The sequence below is a fragment of the Tachyglossus aculeatus genome, chromosome 3 (genome assembly GCF_015852505.1).
Source record: "Tachyglossus aculeatus isolate mTacAcu1 chromosome 3, mTacAcu1.pri, whole genome shotgun sequence".
NCBI classification, from domain to species: Eukaryota; Metazoa; Chordata; class Mammalia; order Monotremata; family Tachyglossidae; genus Tachyglossus; species Tachyglossus aculeatus.
Genome location: NC_052068.1, coordinates 76,740,007 through 76,753,299, shown reverse-complemented (window position 1 = coordinate 76,753,299; position 13,293 = coordinate 76,740,007). Strand labels below are relative to the sequence as shown.

General features: G+C 42.3%; 1 protein-coding gene across 1 annotated transcript in view; it reads right to left on the bottom strand.

The window, feature by feature from the left end:
- The window catches only part of ZFR (zinc finger RNA binding protein), a 72,596-nt gene that overhangs the window by 46,162 nt on the left and 13,141 nt on the right, over positions 1-13,293 (bottom strand). Inside the window, exons 3-4 of the mRNA XM_038744429.1 lie at positions 2,303-2,585; positions 20-164 (exon numbers count right to left, since the gene is read on the bottom strand). Of these exons, the coding sequence (XP_038600357.1) occupies positions 20-164; positions 2,303-2,585 (428 nt within the window). The remainder of the gene's footprint in view (positions 1-19; positions 165-2,302; positions 2,586-13,293) is intronic.

Below are 13,293 nucleotides of genomic sequence, written 5' to 3'. Positions count from 1 at the left end.
TATTCAAATAAAAACGCACCTGTCTGGTAGTAGGATTCGGCAACTGAAGGCTGAGGCTGGGCAGCAGCAGCTACGGCAGCCGCTGTTGCTGTCGGTTGTTGGTAATACTGCTTACTGTCGTAAGCAACAGCCGGGGCAGTGGACCGCACGTATGAATAAGAATCCTAAGAACATTAATACAGGAAAGCATTTGTGTGATCAAGCTGCCAGAAATTTTAAAGCTTTTTCCCCCCTTCAAAAGTCAGTGAAAGGAAACAAAATCACATCCATTACGAACAGTTCTCATCCAGCATTAGATCCAAAAACTTCATGAACTCACTGACATTTCTGACTTCGTAACTTCTTGTAGAAATTATTTCCAAATGCCCACCTTTCTCTCACTATTCAAAGTACGTTCCTTTAGCTCGTTTTGTAAGCTGTCCCTACCATTTTAGGGGCGCTAGATATTTTCAACTTGCTTCCCATGATCGTATTCTTCTTACCATAAATTTTACTCATTTCTGGAGCCTCCTCTACCTTAATCGCAACCTTAATGTATCACAACATCAAAAGCATTAACTGGTTCTCAATTCTGAAACATCACATCATTATACAGAAGCGGCGTGGCTCAGTGGGAAGATCATGGGGTTGGAAGTCAGAGGTTATGGGTTCTAATCCCGACACTGCCGTTTGTCAGCTGTGTGACTTTGGGCTAGTCACAACTTCTCTGTGCCTCAGTTCCCTCATCTGTAAAATGCGATTAAGACTGTAAGCCCCACGTGGACAACCTGATTACACTGTATCCCCCCAGTGCTTAGAACAGTGCTTGGCACACAGTAAGTGCTTAATACTATTATTATTATTATTATCTTCCACAGTAATATTTCCCCAAAAGGGGAACTGGGATTAAACTCTGTCCATTTTCCCCTGATGAGTAATGGTTACTTCATTAAATCATTCAATCATATTTATTGAGCGCTTACTGTGTGCAGAGCACTGTACTAAGCACTTGGGAAGTACAAGTCGGCAACATATAGAGACAGTCAATAATTTACTATTCACGCTTCCAAATAAAGACTTCTGACAGGGTGCTACAAAATTAACCACTTTTGGGCAGTGCTACACTTTGCTTTTTAGGGAGCTTTTCCATCCCCTCGGATAGAGTCATAAACCCTAATAACCTCGCTCCTCTGCCTTATGGTTCGCAATCTGTGAAGAGGCTATAAAAGCTTCCTATTACTTTAATAACCTGTCGTGTGTGTGTGTGTACATATATATTCATATATACACACACGCACATAACAAATGACACATATATACGTGTATATATACACATGCATATATACACACACGTATATATACTATATATATGTAAACATACACACATGTATATATATATGTATATACACACACATATACGTATATATACATATGTACACACACACACATACACGTATATATACATATATACACACCCACACACATATACACCCACACCCACACCCACACACACACACACATATGGAAAGGATATCTGTACCCCCCGTGTGCAGAACATGGGGCACAGGACGGCCAAGTAGGAAGATCCAGTCCCTGTCTTTCATTCAGTGGTATTTTACTGAGCCACTAAATAAATAAATAAACCTATTTATTTCTAGACTGTGAGCCCGCTGTTGGGTAGGGACCCTCTCTATATGTTTTACTTGTACATATCTATTCTATTTATTTTATTTTGTTAACGTGTTTGGTTTTGTTCTCTGTCTCCCCCTTCTAGACTGTGAGCCCACTGTTGGGTAGGGACGGTCTCTATATGTTGCCAACTTGTACTTCCCAAGTGCTTAGTACAGTGCTCTGCACACAGTAAGCGCTCAATAAATACGATTGATTGATTGATTGAGCCCACTGTTGGGTAGGGACTGTCTTTATATGTTGCCAACTTGTACTTCCCAAGCGCTTAGTACAGTGCTCTGCACACAGTAAGCGCTCAATAAATACGATTGATTGATTGATTGAGCCCACTGTTGGGTAGGGACCGTCTCAATATGTTGCCAACTTGTACTTCCCAAGCGCTTAGTACAGTGCTCTGCACACAGTAAGCGCTCGATAAATACGATTGATTGATTGATTGATTGAGCCCACTGTTGGGTAGAGACCGCCTCTATATGTTGCCAACTTGTACTTCCCAAGCGCCTAGTACAGTGTTCCGCACACAGTAAGCACTCAATAAATATGACAATGAATGAATGAATGAATGAATGAATGAAAGGATAGGAGGGTTATGCCTGACACGGGCAGAGAAAGCAATTGAGACGTCAGCACTTACCTGGTAGTTTTGTGTAGTGGCTGGAGGAGGGGGTGGCGGCGCTTCCTGCTGTCTCTGGGTGTACCCGTAGTCGGTCGCCGTGTGTGCCGTCGGGTAGCCCCCATAGGCAGCGGCCGTGGCGGCAGCCGCGACCGCTACCGGAGCCGGCCTGGCCACCGCAACCGTGGCGGCGGCTGGGGCGTAGGCAGCGGTGACTGTGTGAGCGGCTACCGGGGCCTGGTGGACGGTGTAGCTGGCGACTGTGGTTGGGTGAGAATAGGCTACACCCGACGCTGGCTGCTGGCTATAGGGCAGACAAAAACCGCCGTCAATACAGTGCCGTTCAACAACCTTAACCAACAGACAGGCGGGGGCATGCGTTTCGGCGGCTCGCTGACTATAGGCAAGTATTCAAATTGGTCGCCGACTACCTATTGTGGATTCCTTATGCGTTCTTTTCCCGAGTCTTTCACCTCAGACCCTCAAAGCACACTTTACAAATCACTGATATTAAATTAAGCCCTATTCATCGTCAAGCAGCCGTACCGAGGGTACAGAGCTGTTCAAAAGCACCTAACAAAAAAAACTACACAGGCAATACAATCAATCAATCAATCTCATTTATTGAGCGCTTACTGTGTGCAGAGCACTGTACAAGGAAAAAGAACATTAAAACCAAATGAAAATAGTGGAGGAAATTTAAGGGTATTAAATTTTAAGGGTATTATTCTACTTAAGATGGCTCACGGAATATCAGATGAGATATACATCAGGTTTACAAGTGGCACCTCATTTGGACAAATACTTTAAATTTTCTTGGAACAATTTCATGGCCTATCGCTTGTGAAATAGGGTTCCAAAAGGTAGGAATCCTACTTTTAAAGAAAATCATTTGACTGGGTGACCACAAAAGTCTCTCCAAATTTATTCACTCATTCAATCGTTTTTATTGAGCGATTACTGTGTACAGGACAGGACTGTACTAAGCGCTTGGAAAGTACAATTCGGCGACAGAGACAGTCCCTACCCAACAACGGGCTCACAGTCTAGAAGTTATTGTTATTACCAGGGTGTTCGTTAAGTACTTACTATGTTCCAGGTAATAATAATTATGATGGCATTTTTTAAGCGCTTACTATGTGCAAAGCACTGTTCTAAGCACTGGGAAGTTACAAGGTGATCAGGTTGTCCCACTGGGGGTTCACAGTCTTAATCCCCATTTTACAGATGAGATAACTGAGGCATAGAGAAGTTAAGTGACTTGCCCAAAGTCACACAGCTGACAATTGGCGGAGTAGGGATTTGAACCCATGACCTCTGACTCCAAAGCCTGGGCTCTTTCCACTGAGCCACGCTGCTTCTTTTAAATTAGGTACTGTACTAAGCGCTGGGGTAGATACAAGTACCTACTTTTACAATTGGATCGGACAGTCCCCGTCCAACGTGGGGCTCACAATCTCATTCTCCATTTTACAGATGAGGGAACTGAGGCACAGAAAAGTAAAGTGACTTGCCTAAGGTCACACAGCAGACAAGTGGCAGAGCCAGGATTAGAACCCCTGACCTTCTGACTCTCAGGCTCAAGCTCTATTCACTACGCCATGCCGCTTCTCCATTCAGTAGTACCAATTTAAGGCAGTACTCCTTCAGAGTATTATATTTTGAATTCCTTGGGTAAATATATGCTGTTTCCCAACTAAGGTGGACACTAGCATTTTAATGGAAAATTTTCATCTTGCTGCCTTCAGTAAGTACATGTCACCAATGGTAGTCAAAAGACACCTCACAGAAATGGTGCTCAAGATTAACATACATCTCAGGCCCATCACCTCCACTGCATTACCAGGAGTGTAGAGAGCAACTGTGTTACACGGCTGAACAAATAACTGTGTTATATGAAGATTAGCACTGCTTCTTTTGCATACTGGTAACTTTCAGGGCCTCTTTGTATCCTCTCTGGGGGATGCGCCCATGCTGAACTCCCCAGACAAGACCCTGGGAAACTTTTTAAATCGGCTCATTCATACCGGATGACTGCCCCGCTGCAACTGACCTCTGTCACTGGTGCCCGTGACCCCACAGGGTTGCAAGATATCTTTGACTATTGTTATTCAGACGTGGGGGGAGAATTTCTTTTTCTATTTCACTAGAGGCAATGAGAGGGAGGGTAAGTGAATCCAGGAATTTTACAAGAGATTGCTGCAAAAAATGAATCCTAATGAATTTTTAAAAACTCTATTAAGCCGACATGCTGTGCACCTTCAAAATGAGAAGCCAGCACATTATATACATTAAGCACGAACATGGTGAGTAAAATGTGGCATCGAAAAGGGAGGTGCATAGAATACTACTCAATTCAATAGAATCAAGAACACCTCAGCATTACAAAATGCTAAAAGACAAACTACCCTATTGCCCTAGTTTATTTTTCTTTGCTTAGAACACGATCTTTAAGCTTACAGACTACTGCACTAGGATTATCCTAGTAGAAAACTGATGTTACTGTTTAGTACTGTATTTGTGCACAGCATATATCAGTTGAACATCAATTCCAATCCATTAATAAATGACATTGTTGATTCTGGTAGCTGAAGGGAATACGTAAAGGAACAATAACCCAAACCAGCAACTTTGACAGTCCACTCTCAGCCTTATTCCTGCCTAACCCCTAATCAACTCCAAAGGACAGCTCCACTAACAGCATTTAATCACATTATTTTGTTACTATGTTTTGTTTTGTTGTCTGTCTCCCCCTTCTAGACTGTGAGCCCACTGTTGGGTAGGGACCGTCTCTAGATGTTGCCAACTTGTACTTCCCAAGCGCTTAGTACAGTGCTCTGCACACAGTAAGCGCTCAATAAATACGATTGAATGAATTTATCAAGGGCTTACTGTGTGCTGAGCACTCTAAGCCCATGGGAAAGTACAATATAATGTAGCCACATTCCCTGCCCACAATGGGATCAACACTACAAGACATAACTCCCAAATTTCTAAACTTTTTAGGGAGATTAGGAAGCATAAATAGCAACCAATATTCTAGATACAGTACACGTAATAATTTGCCAAAGGTTTTCACCCATATTTTATAACTTTTAAAAGTGGATATACGTTGGAATCACTAAAGGAATACTATGAAATCCAAAGGTAATTGTGGAGTAGCAAAGCAATTTAAAAGTCAGTTAAGTACATATTAAAAATATCTGCACTGCTAAGTTTGAGGAAGACAGCCCACTGTTGGGTAGGGACTGTCTCTATATGTTGCCAACTTGTACTTCCCAAGTGCTTAGTACAGTGCTCTGCACACAGTAAGCGCTCAATAAATACGATTGAAGGAAAAGATTCAGAGAAAAAAATGGGCAAAGCAATTTAAAAGTACATATTAAAAATATCTGCACTGCTAAGTTTCAGGAAGAAAAAGATTCAGAGGAAAAAATGGGCAAAGCAATTTAAAAGTTAAGTACATATTAAAAATATCTGCACTGCTAAGTTTGAGGAAGAAAAAGATTCAGAGAAAAAAACGGGCTCAAAAAATTGATAAATATTTTTATAGAGTATCACAACTCCTACCCTCTGGAGTTTACCCACCACACACTTCACCATGATGAGGGAGGGAAGAGGGAAACGGTTGAAGTACGCTAGTATGTACTGAGCAACTGATCGATATTTACGGAGTGTGCGGAGCACTGCAGAGGGAGGGGTTTGCAGCCTAGAGGGCCATGTCACCAATAGTTAGGGCTTCGGACCGAAAGACCACGCAGGGAGTCTCGAGCTGTGGACAAGTTCAGCAGGAATCCTGAAAATGGCCGGTGGTGTGGGCAGTGAAGACCACATTGGCTCTCAAGGTACTTCTCCTGGTAACAGCCTACTGGTCTTCTACTGGTGTTATCATCATCATCAATCGTATTTATTGAGCACTTACTATGTGCAGAGCACTGTACTAAGCGCTTGGGAAGTACAAATTGGCAACAGATAGAGACAGTCCCTATCCAACAGTGGGCTACAGCATGGGTACTCTGCTGTAGTAGCTCTGGCTATGAACAGGTCCCGTATGCAAAGATATCACTGTGGGCACCTTGTAATGCACCACACCTCTATTTGTGTGTAACACCCACTGCTGCAGCCAGCGGAAACACAACTGGCAAGGATGAGAGAACATGCGCGGTGCTGTGAAAAATCACTAGCCCTATAATCGGCTGCTTAGTGCGGGACCTGGGTCCTTAAGTCTTCATCAGTGGACTGAGACTCATCTGTTTTATGACGAAGGACTATTATAAGGAGCATCACAAGAATAATCAGCCTTGTTTTCCCAACCAAACTTCAAAATATATATTTACTCATCTGTTTTATGACGAATGACTATTATAATGGGCATCACAAGAATAATCAGCCTTGTTTTCCCGACCAAACTTCCAAATATATATTTACTTTAGATGGTAAACTAATCAATCAAAACCAGTAATTGCTCAAATAATACCAGTGACTGACTGATAAATGATTTCTTTTTCGATATGACAGGTGGCATGGAAGTAGTATGGAAGGTGGGGAAAGCAGCGTGGCTCAGTGTAAAGAGCCCGGGCTTTGGAGTCAGAGGTCAGGGGTTCAAATCCCGGCTCCGCCAGTTGTCAGCTGTGTGACTTCAGGCAACTCAGTTACCTTCTCTGTGCCTCAGTTACCTCATCTGTAAAATGGGGATTAAGACTGTGAGCCCCCCGTGGGACACCCTGATCACCTTGTAACCTCCCCAGTGCTTAGAATAGTGCTTTGCACATAGTAAGCGCTAATAAATGCCATCATTATTATTAGTAGTAGTAGTAGTAATAATAATGGCAATGGAGACGCAGTGTGGCCGAGTGGAAAGAGCACGGGTTTGAAAGTCACAGGATCTGGGTTCTAATCTCAGCTCTACCACTTTTCTACTGTGTGACTCTGGGCAAGTTATTTAACTTCTCTGTCCGTTTCCTCATTTGTAAAATGGGGATTTACCACCTGTCCTCCACCTTACTTAGAATGTGAGCCCTATGTGGGACAGGGACAGTGCCCAAGCTGATTATCTTGTATCTACCCCAGGGTTTTAGTACAGTGCCTGGCACAAACTTAAATACCATAGTTGTCACTATGAATGAATTATAATAATAGTATTGGTAATTTTTAGCATCAACCGAGTGCCATCCATGGTATTAAGAGTTTGGGAAAGTGCATAAAAAGCACGAGACATTCCCTGCCAACGAAACTAATACTTTACTGTATCAATAAATAATTGAATGCACACATAAATAAAATTGTTGAATAAATAACCAAGTAGGGGACCCTTGAGTTGATACGACTCTACCCTGATTTTCCGGGAGAATACTTCTGTATAGATTTAATTTTAAAACACAAAATATTAAACAGTGCTTGATACACATGAATCTATATGCATCTATAAAAGTATTAATTCACCTCAAAGTTTTGCTACTCTATCAATCACTTTTTCAAAGTACAACTCTATTAACTTTGAAAACATCACTTCTTTCCCACTCTAGAATTCAGAATTCGCATCTAACTTCTGGTTCAATTTAGAATCAGCTCAAAACTGGCCCCCATACTTCATCATATTAATTCACAGATGATGTCTCGATAATCCCCTTTTCCACTCCCTATGTGTCAGGCACTGTAGTGAGTGCTCCCAGTCTGATTCCCCATTTTACCGATGAGGTAACTGAGGCACAGAGAAGTGACTTGTCCAAGGTCACATGGCAGATAAGTGGCAGAACCAGCACTGCAACCCAAGCCTTCTGATTCCCAGGCCCGTGCTTTATCTCCCCTTTTCCCTCGTCTTATAGAGGACTGGCATCATTAGTCCTCGACAATTTTTGGTTGAAGAACTTTCATCTCTATAATCCCTGCTCAATGTGAGGCCATTCATTTCTCTACTTGCTTCAAAACGTCAACTCAACCTCCTTCCCACCCTGACTGTATTTCTCTAACTTCAGAGCTAAAAGCAACTTTTGGTTTCACGCGTGCAGTGTGTACAAATGCTTTTAACTGATTTTGGTGAAGGAGATATGAAGCAAGACTGCTGTGCTTCCATTGAAATGTTTAGGAATTTTGCCTTCTGACCATCTTAGTGGGGTAAGAAAGCAGGGCGAGGAGCTAGTCCTCTGACTTTATGAAAATATCTCACCGAAAATACAGACCGTAAAGGAACTGGTAATCCAACATCGAAACTGAGATTCATGCATCTCTAAGACCAAATAATTTTTAGTGTTTTGTGCAATCTAAAGTGCTTTTCTAACCTTAACTGAAGAGTTAAGACACTGCGGGATGCTTGGATAACTAGTCAACATTCCACCTTTTAGACTGTGAGCCCACTGTTGGGTAGGGACTGTCTCTATATGTTGCCAATTTGTACTTCCCAAGCGCTTAGTACAGTAATCTGCACATAGTAAGCGCTCAATAAATATGACTGATGATGATGATGATGGGTGGTATTGGTTGGCCTAGCTTGGAATGACCTTCAACATCCTACACTCTCCTTCCTGTTTGTTCTTTTTGTTAAGACTTCCCCCCCTCAAATACATTAAAATACACATCAATTTAGAAACATAATAGTTTTAAAATTGCACTGCAGGTGCATTTATGTACAATGATGAACATATGAAATCCTTTGAGAAAGGTAGGAGGATCTATACACCGAGCAAATAATAACCTCATAAAACTAACAGAGTGCCATTTCTAAAGCCAGTAAATTTCCACCACCTCATTAAGAAACCTGTTCTTCACCTTTGTGGATCGTTTACAAAACTGCCCATCTAACTCGTGTTATTTAATCTTACTTTTTTAAAAAAATCCCTCATTAATACCTGAAAAAGAGAATAAGGAACTTCATTCATTAGCTAGTCTCTACGAAATCCTTGGACTGAAGAAGTTTGATTGGAAATACCAACCGAACTGAGAACACCATTCTTTCAATGATACCTGAGGAATCATCAGATGACAGCTATCTTAGCTTGGGATATAACCTGGTAAACAAAGTGAAGGGGGAATGGTTCTAGGTCCAGAGAGAAACCTAATCCATTTGAAGCATTTGGCGGGCAAAATGTGGTCCGCCAAGTGATTCAATCCAGCTCGTGAGCTGTAACCAAATGCCCCAGACAAATGTGACTTCACTTCTGTGGTTCAAGCTCCCACCTTACTCTTCCCGGGCAAACTAGCATGCTAAGTGGCCCACAAGACAAAGTAATTACCCTTACCTGAGTTGGAATTAAGTACTTTTGATTATTGCTAAGCACCGTTAAGGACCTTTTATGTCCTACACTGTTTTTAGCAGAATTAAAATGTCTACAAAATTGAACATCTCTGATAATTATAACAACTGTAATATTTGTTATGTGCCTACGGTGTGCCAAGCACTGGGTTAGATACACGATAATCAGATTGGGCACAGTCCCAGCATCTCATGGAGCTGGCAGTCTACAAATTTGGGGCAGCATGCATTTTAGTCCCACTCTCCAGATACTCATTCAATCGCATTTACTGAGCCCTTGGGAAGTACAAATGGGCAACGTATAGAGAGGTCCCTACCCCACAACGGGCTCACAGTCTACAAGACGGGATCATAGTCTAGAATCTTCAGTGGGGGAAACTAAAAGTTCTTTAAAAAAAAAAAATTACCACCTGTCCTGAATGATTTTGGCTAGGCATCTCCCAAGCAAATCTTCTCACTGGTCTACGCTCCCACCTCTGACACTTTATTTATGCCTTTCCTCTTGCCTGGAAATACAGATCATAAACTCACATCTTGAAAGTCCATGTCCTCCGGTTGGCCTTCCCTGATGAATTTTTCTTCCCACTAGGTCATTTTCTGCCAACTACCACTTCTGTACCATGTTGGCACTGATGTATTCACGGCCACCCAAAGACGTTTTCTACAGGTAATTTTACAAATTTACCTACGCACTTACATAACTGCAAATCCATATCGCTAATCTCTTCCTTTCTCCTGAAAATTATTTTGTCTCAGACTGTAAGGCTGAGGACAGACACAATGCCTTTTCATCATATTCTCCTAAGTGCTCAATACAGTGCTCCACATTCATTCAATCGTATTTATTGAGCGCTTACTGTGTGCAGAGCACTGTACTAAGCGCTTGGGAAGTACAAGTTGGCAACATATGGAGACAGTCCCTACCCAACAGCGGGATCATAGTCTAGAAGCACAAAGCAGGCAGTCAAATACTGCTGATTCAAACGTTGCTGAAGGCTGTGGCATTTTGAGGATCGTGGGAGAAGCGAATGGATTAGGCTCTTCCCTCATATTTTTTCCACTATCTAAGCTCCTCTTCTCCCTCCAGGATTACTGCTCCAGGCCCCATGATTCTGCTCCTTTTAAGACTGAGCCCTGTGAGAGACCTGGACTGTGTTCAATCTAATTATCTCTCATCTACCCCAGCAGTTAGCACAGCTTTGTGGCACATAGTAAGCACTTATAATTATCAATAACAAAAAGCACAGGAAGGCAGGGTCTTGGAAGTTATTTGGGGCTTCATAACTAGGAGGTAAGGGGCAAGATAGCCAGAGAATGGGGTGCCAGAAGGCTAGACTGGTATGCTACGCACCGAGCGTTATACTAGACGATTGGGAGAATATAGTAGAGTTGAGATATCCTACCCACAAGAACTTTCAGTCTAGACGGGGAGACAAACATTAAAATAAATTACAGATAGGGAAAGCCACAAAGTATGAAGATGTACACAAAAGTACTGTGGGGTGTAGAAACATGATTGAGAAAATCAGCCCCTTTCATACCACCAAGGAATGAGAGAAGTTGTGAAAGAACTTACTCTGGGGGTTATTATAATGGAAATTGTTTTAGGTGCTACATGCAGAAGCTACATTCAATCCAAGTGCTAATCATATTTTTAGGAGAAAAGGTCACCATGAGAAACAGCACGACCTAAGAGTCAGGAGCCCTGGATTCTAATCCCAGCTCCACTGACTAGGTAATTCAACTTCTCTGTGCCTCATTTTCTTCACCTGTAAAAGGGGGATCCACTACCTGTTCTCCTCCCATTGTCAGCTCCATGTGGGACAAGGACTGGGTTCAACCTGAATGTCTTGTCCCTACCCCAGGGCTTAGTACAGTATTTGGGACAGAGTAAGTGCTAAAATACTACTATTATTATTATTATTATATCTGTGTGTCTCAGTGTGACCTAGTGAAAAGAGCACAGGATGGTGGGTCAGGAGACACAGGCTCAAATCTCAGCTTCCCCATTTACCTACTGGATCACCATGAGTAAGTCACTTGATTTCTCTGGGTCTCCATTTCCTCATCTGTAAAACGGAGATGAAGTGCATGTTCTCCTTCCCCACCTTAGTTTGTGAGCTGCATATGGAGCAAGGTCATGTCCGATCTGACTGTACTAACTGCACTGCTTAGCCCAGTCCTTGACACAGAGTAAGCCCTTAAGAACCATAATTATTGTTACTGGCTTGAGTGTTTGAGATGATGGCACAGAGTACGCCCTTAAGAACCACAATTATTGTTACTGCCTTGAGGGTTTAAGATGATGGCATTTAAAAAGATTAGCCCTTCAAATGAACTTAAATTAATAAAGGAGTAGCCAACCGTGCCTTCGTACGGCATTTAGCGAGTCTGCCTGGAAAGCCTAAATTTCCTAAATCGATGGCAAAATAAAGAGTATGCATTAATCTAGATGCTTATAGATTTAATTTTTAAAAATATAGAACTAAAAAACACAATACTGGGTGTAGGGGAAGCCATGGAAAGCTGTGTCACTCTGACTTCTGATTCACTGGCCTTCTCTAAGGACGTCTTGCCGTGCCATATGAATGGGGGGCGGGAGGGAGGGGTGTCTGAAGCCCTGTATGCGTAGCCTGGTGAGTCACCTCAACATCAAGGCTTCCAGGAGAATAAAGCAAAGGGCCTTCACTGTGCAGGGACTCCCTCCCCACTCTACTTTCCAGGCCGTCAGAGAATCAATCAACGGAATTTACTGAGCACTTACTGTGCGCAGGGTACTGTACTAAGTGCTTGCTCCTTCTAAATTCCCTGAGGGCAGGTAATAGGTCTACCAACTCTGCCACATTATACTCTCCCAAACACTCGATTACAAGCAGAAATACAATACGAGTTGGCAGACATGCTCCTGGCAGAGAATATGGGGAGAAGGGAAAGAAAGGGGAGAGATTCTGAGTGAGAGAAATAGGAAGCTTGAGACAAGGGAGACGAAGGAGGAAAGAGTAACTATAGAAGGGGAAGAGTGGGGAGAGGGAAAGAAAAGAGGAAAAGGGAAGAATAACAGCTGAGAAAGGAAAAAAAGTGACAAGAAAAGGAGCAGAAAAAGTGGGCAAAGGAAAGTGAAAGGTACAGGGGGAAGAGAAAGCCTGCAAGTGAATTAGGAGAAAGGAACAATGGAAAGAACAAAGGAATACAGGGAAAAGAAAGTAAATACAAGGGGAACCATGAAAGATGGAGGGAAAGGCACCAAGAAGGCTTGGTGTGAGAAATTAGAGGAAGAGTAATACAAGACAGAGAGAAGGACAAATGAGGATGGTCTGGGTAAACGGAGATGAAGAAATAGGGCGAAAGAAGACATCAAGCTCAAAGGGAAGGGGATGGTTGTTACAAGAAAGACAGGAAGAGAAAATGCAGAAAGGAAGAGTAGTACAGCCTCTCTCTCTCTCTCATGGTAAAAATCAGACAGGTATTTCAGCCATTGCAAGCATCACATAGCCCTTACTGTGGTTAGGATTACTTCCTATCATAGGACCCTTGCTAGGACACATCAAACTTTTAATATACACTTTTCAAGCAATAATAAAAGCCATTAAAAAGGACAAAATATACAAGCTGGTAAAAAGTAGCATTTTTAGGGCAAGTGCTCCTATTACAAATTACAGGCTTGTAATTTAAATGAGGATTTGTGAGAATTTAAAAAATCAGAACCTCAAGTATTTCATCAGTATGCAATTGGGAAAGCTAGGAAAGTCACTCCCAAAATACA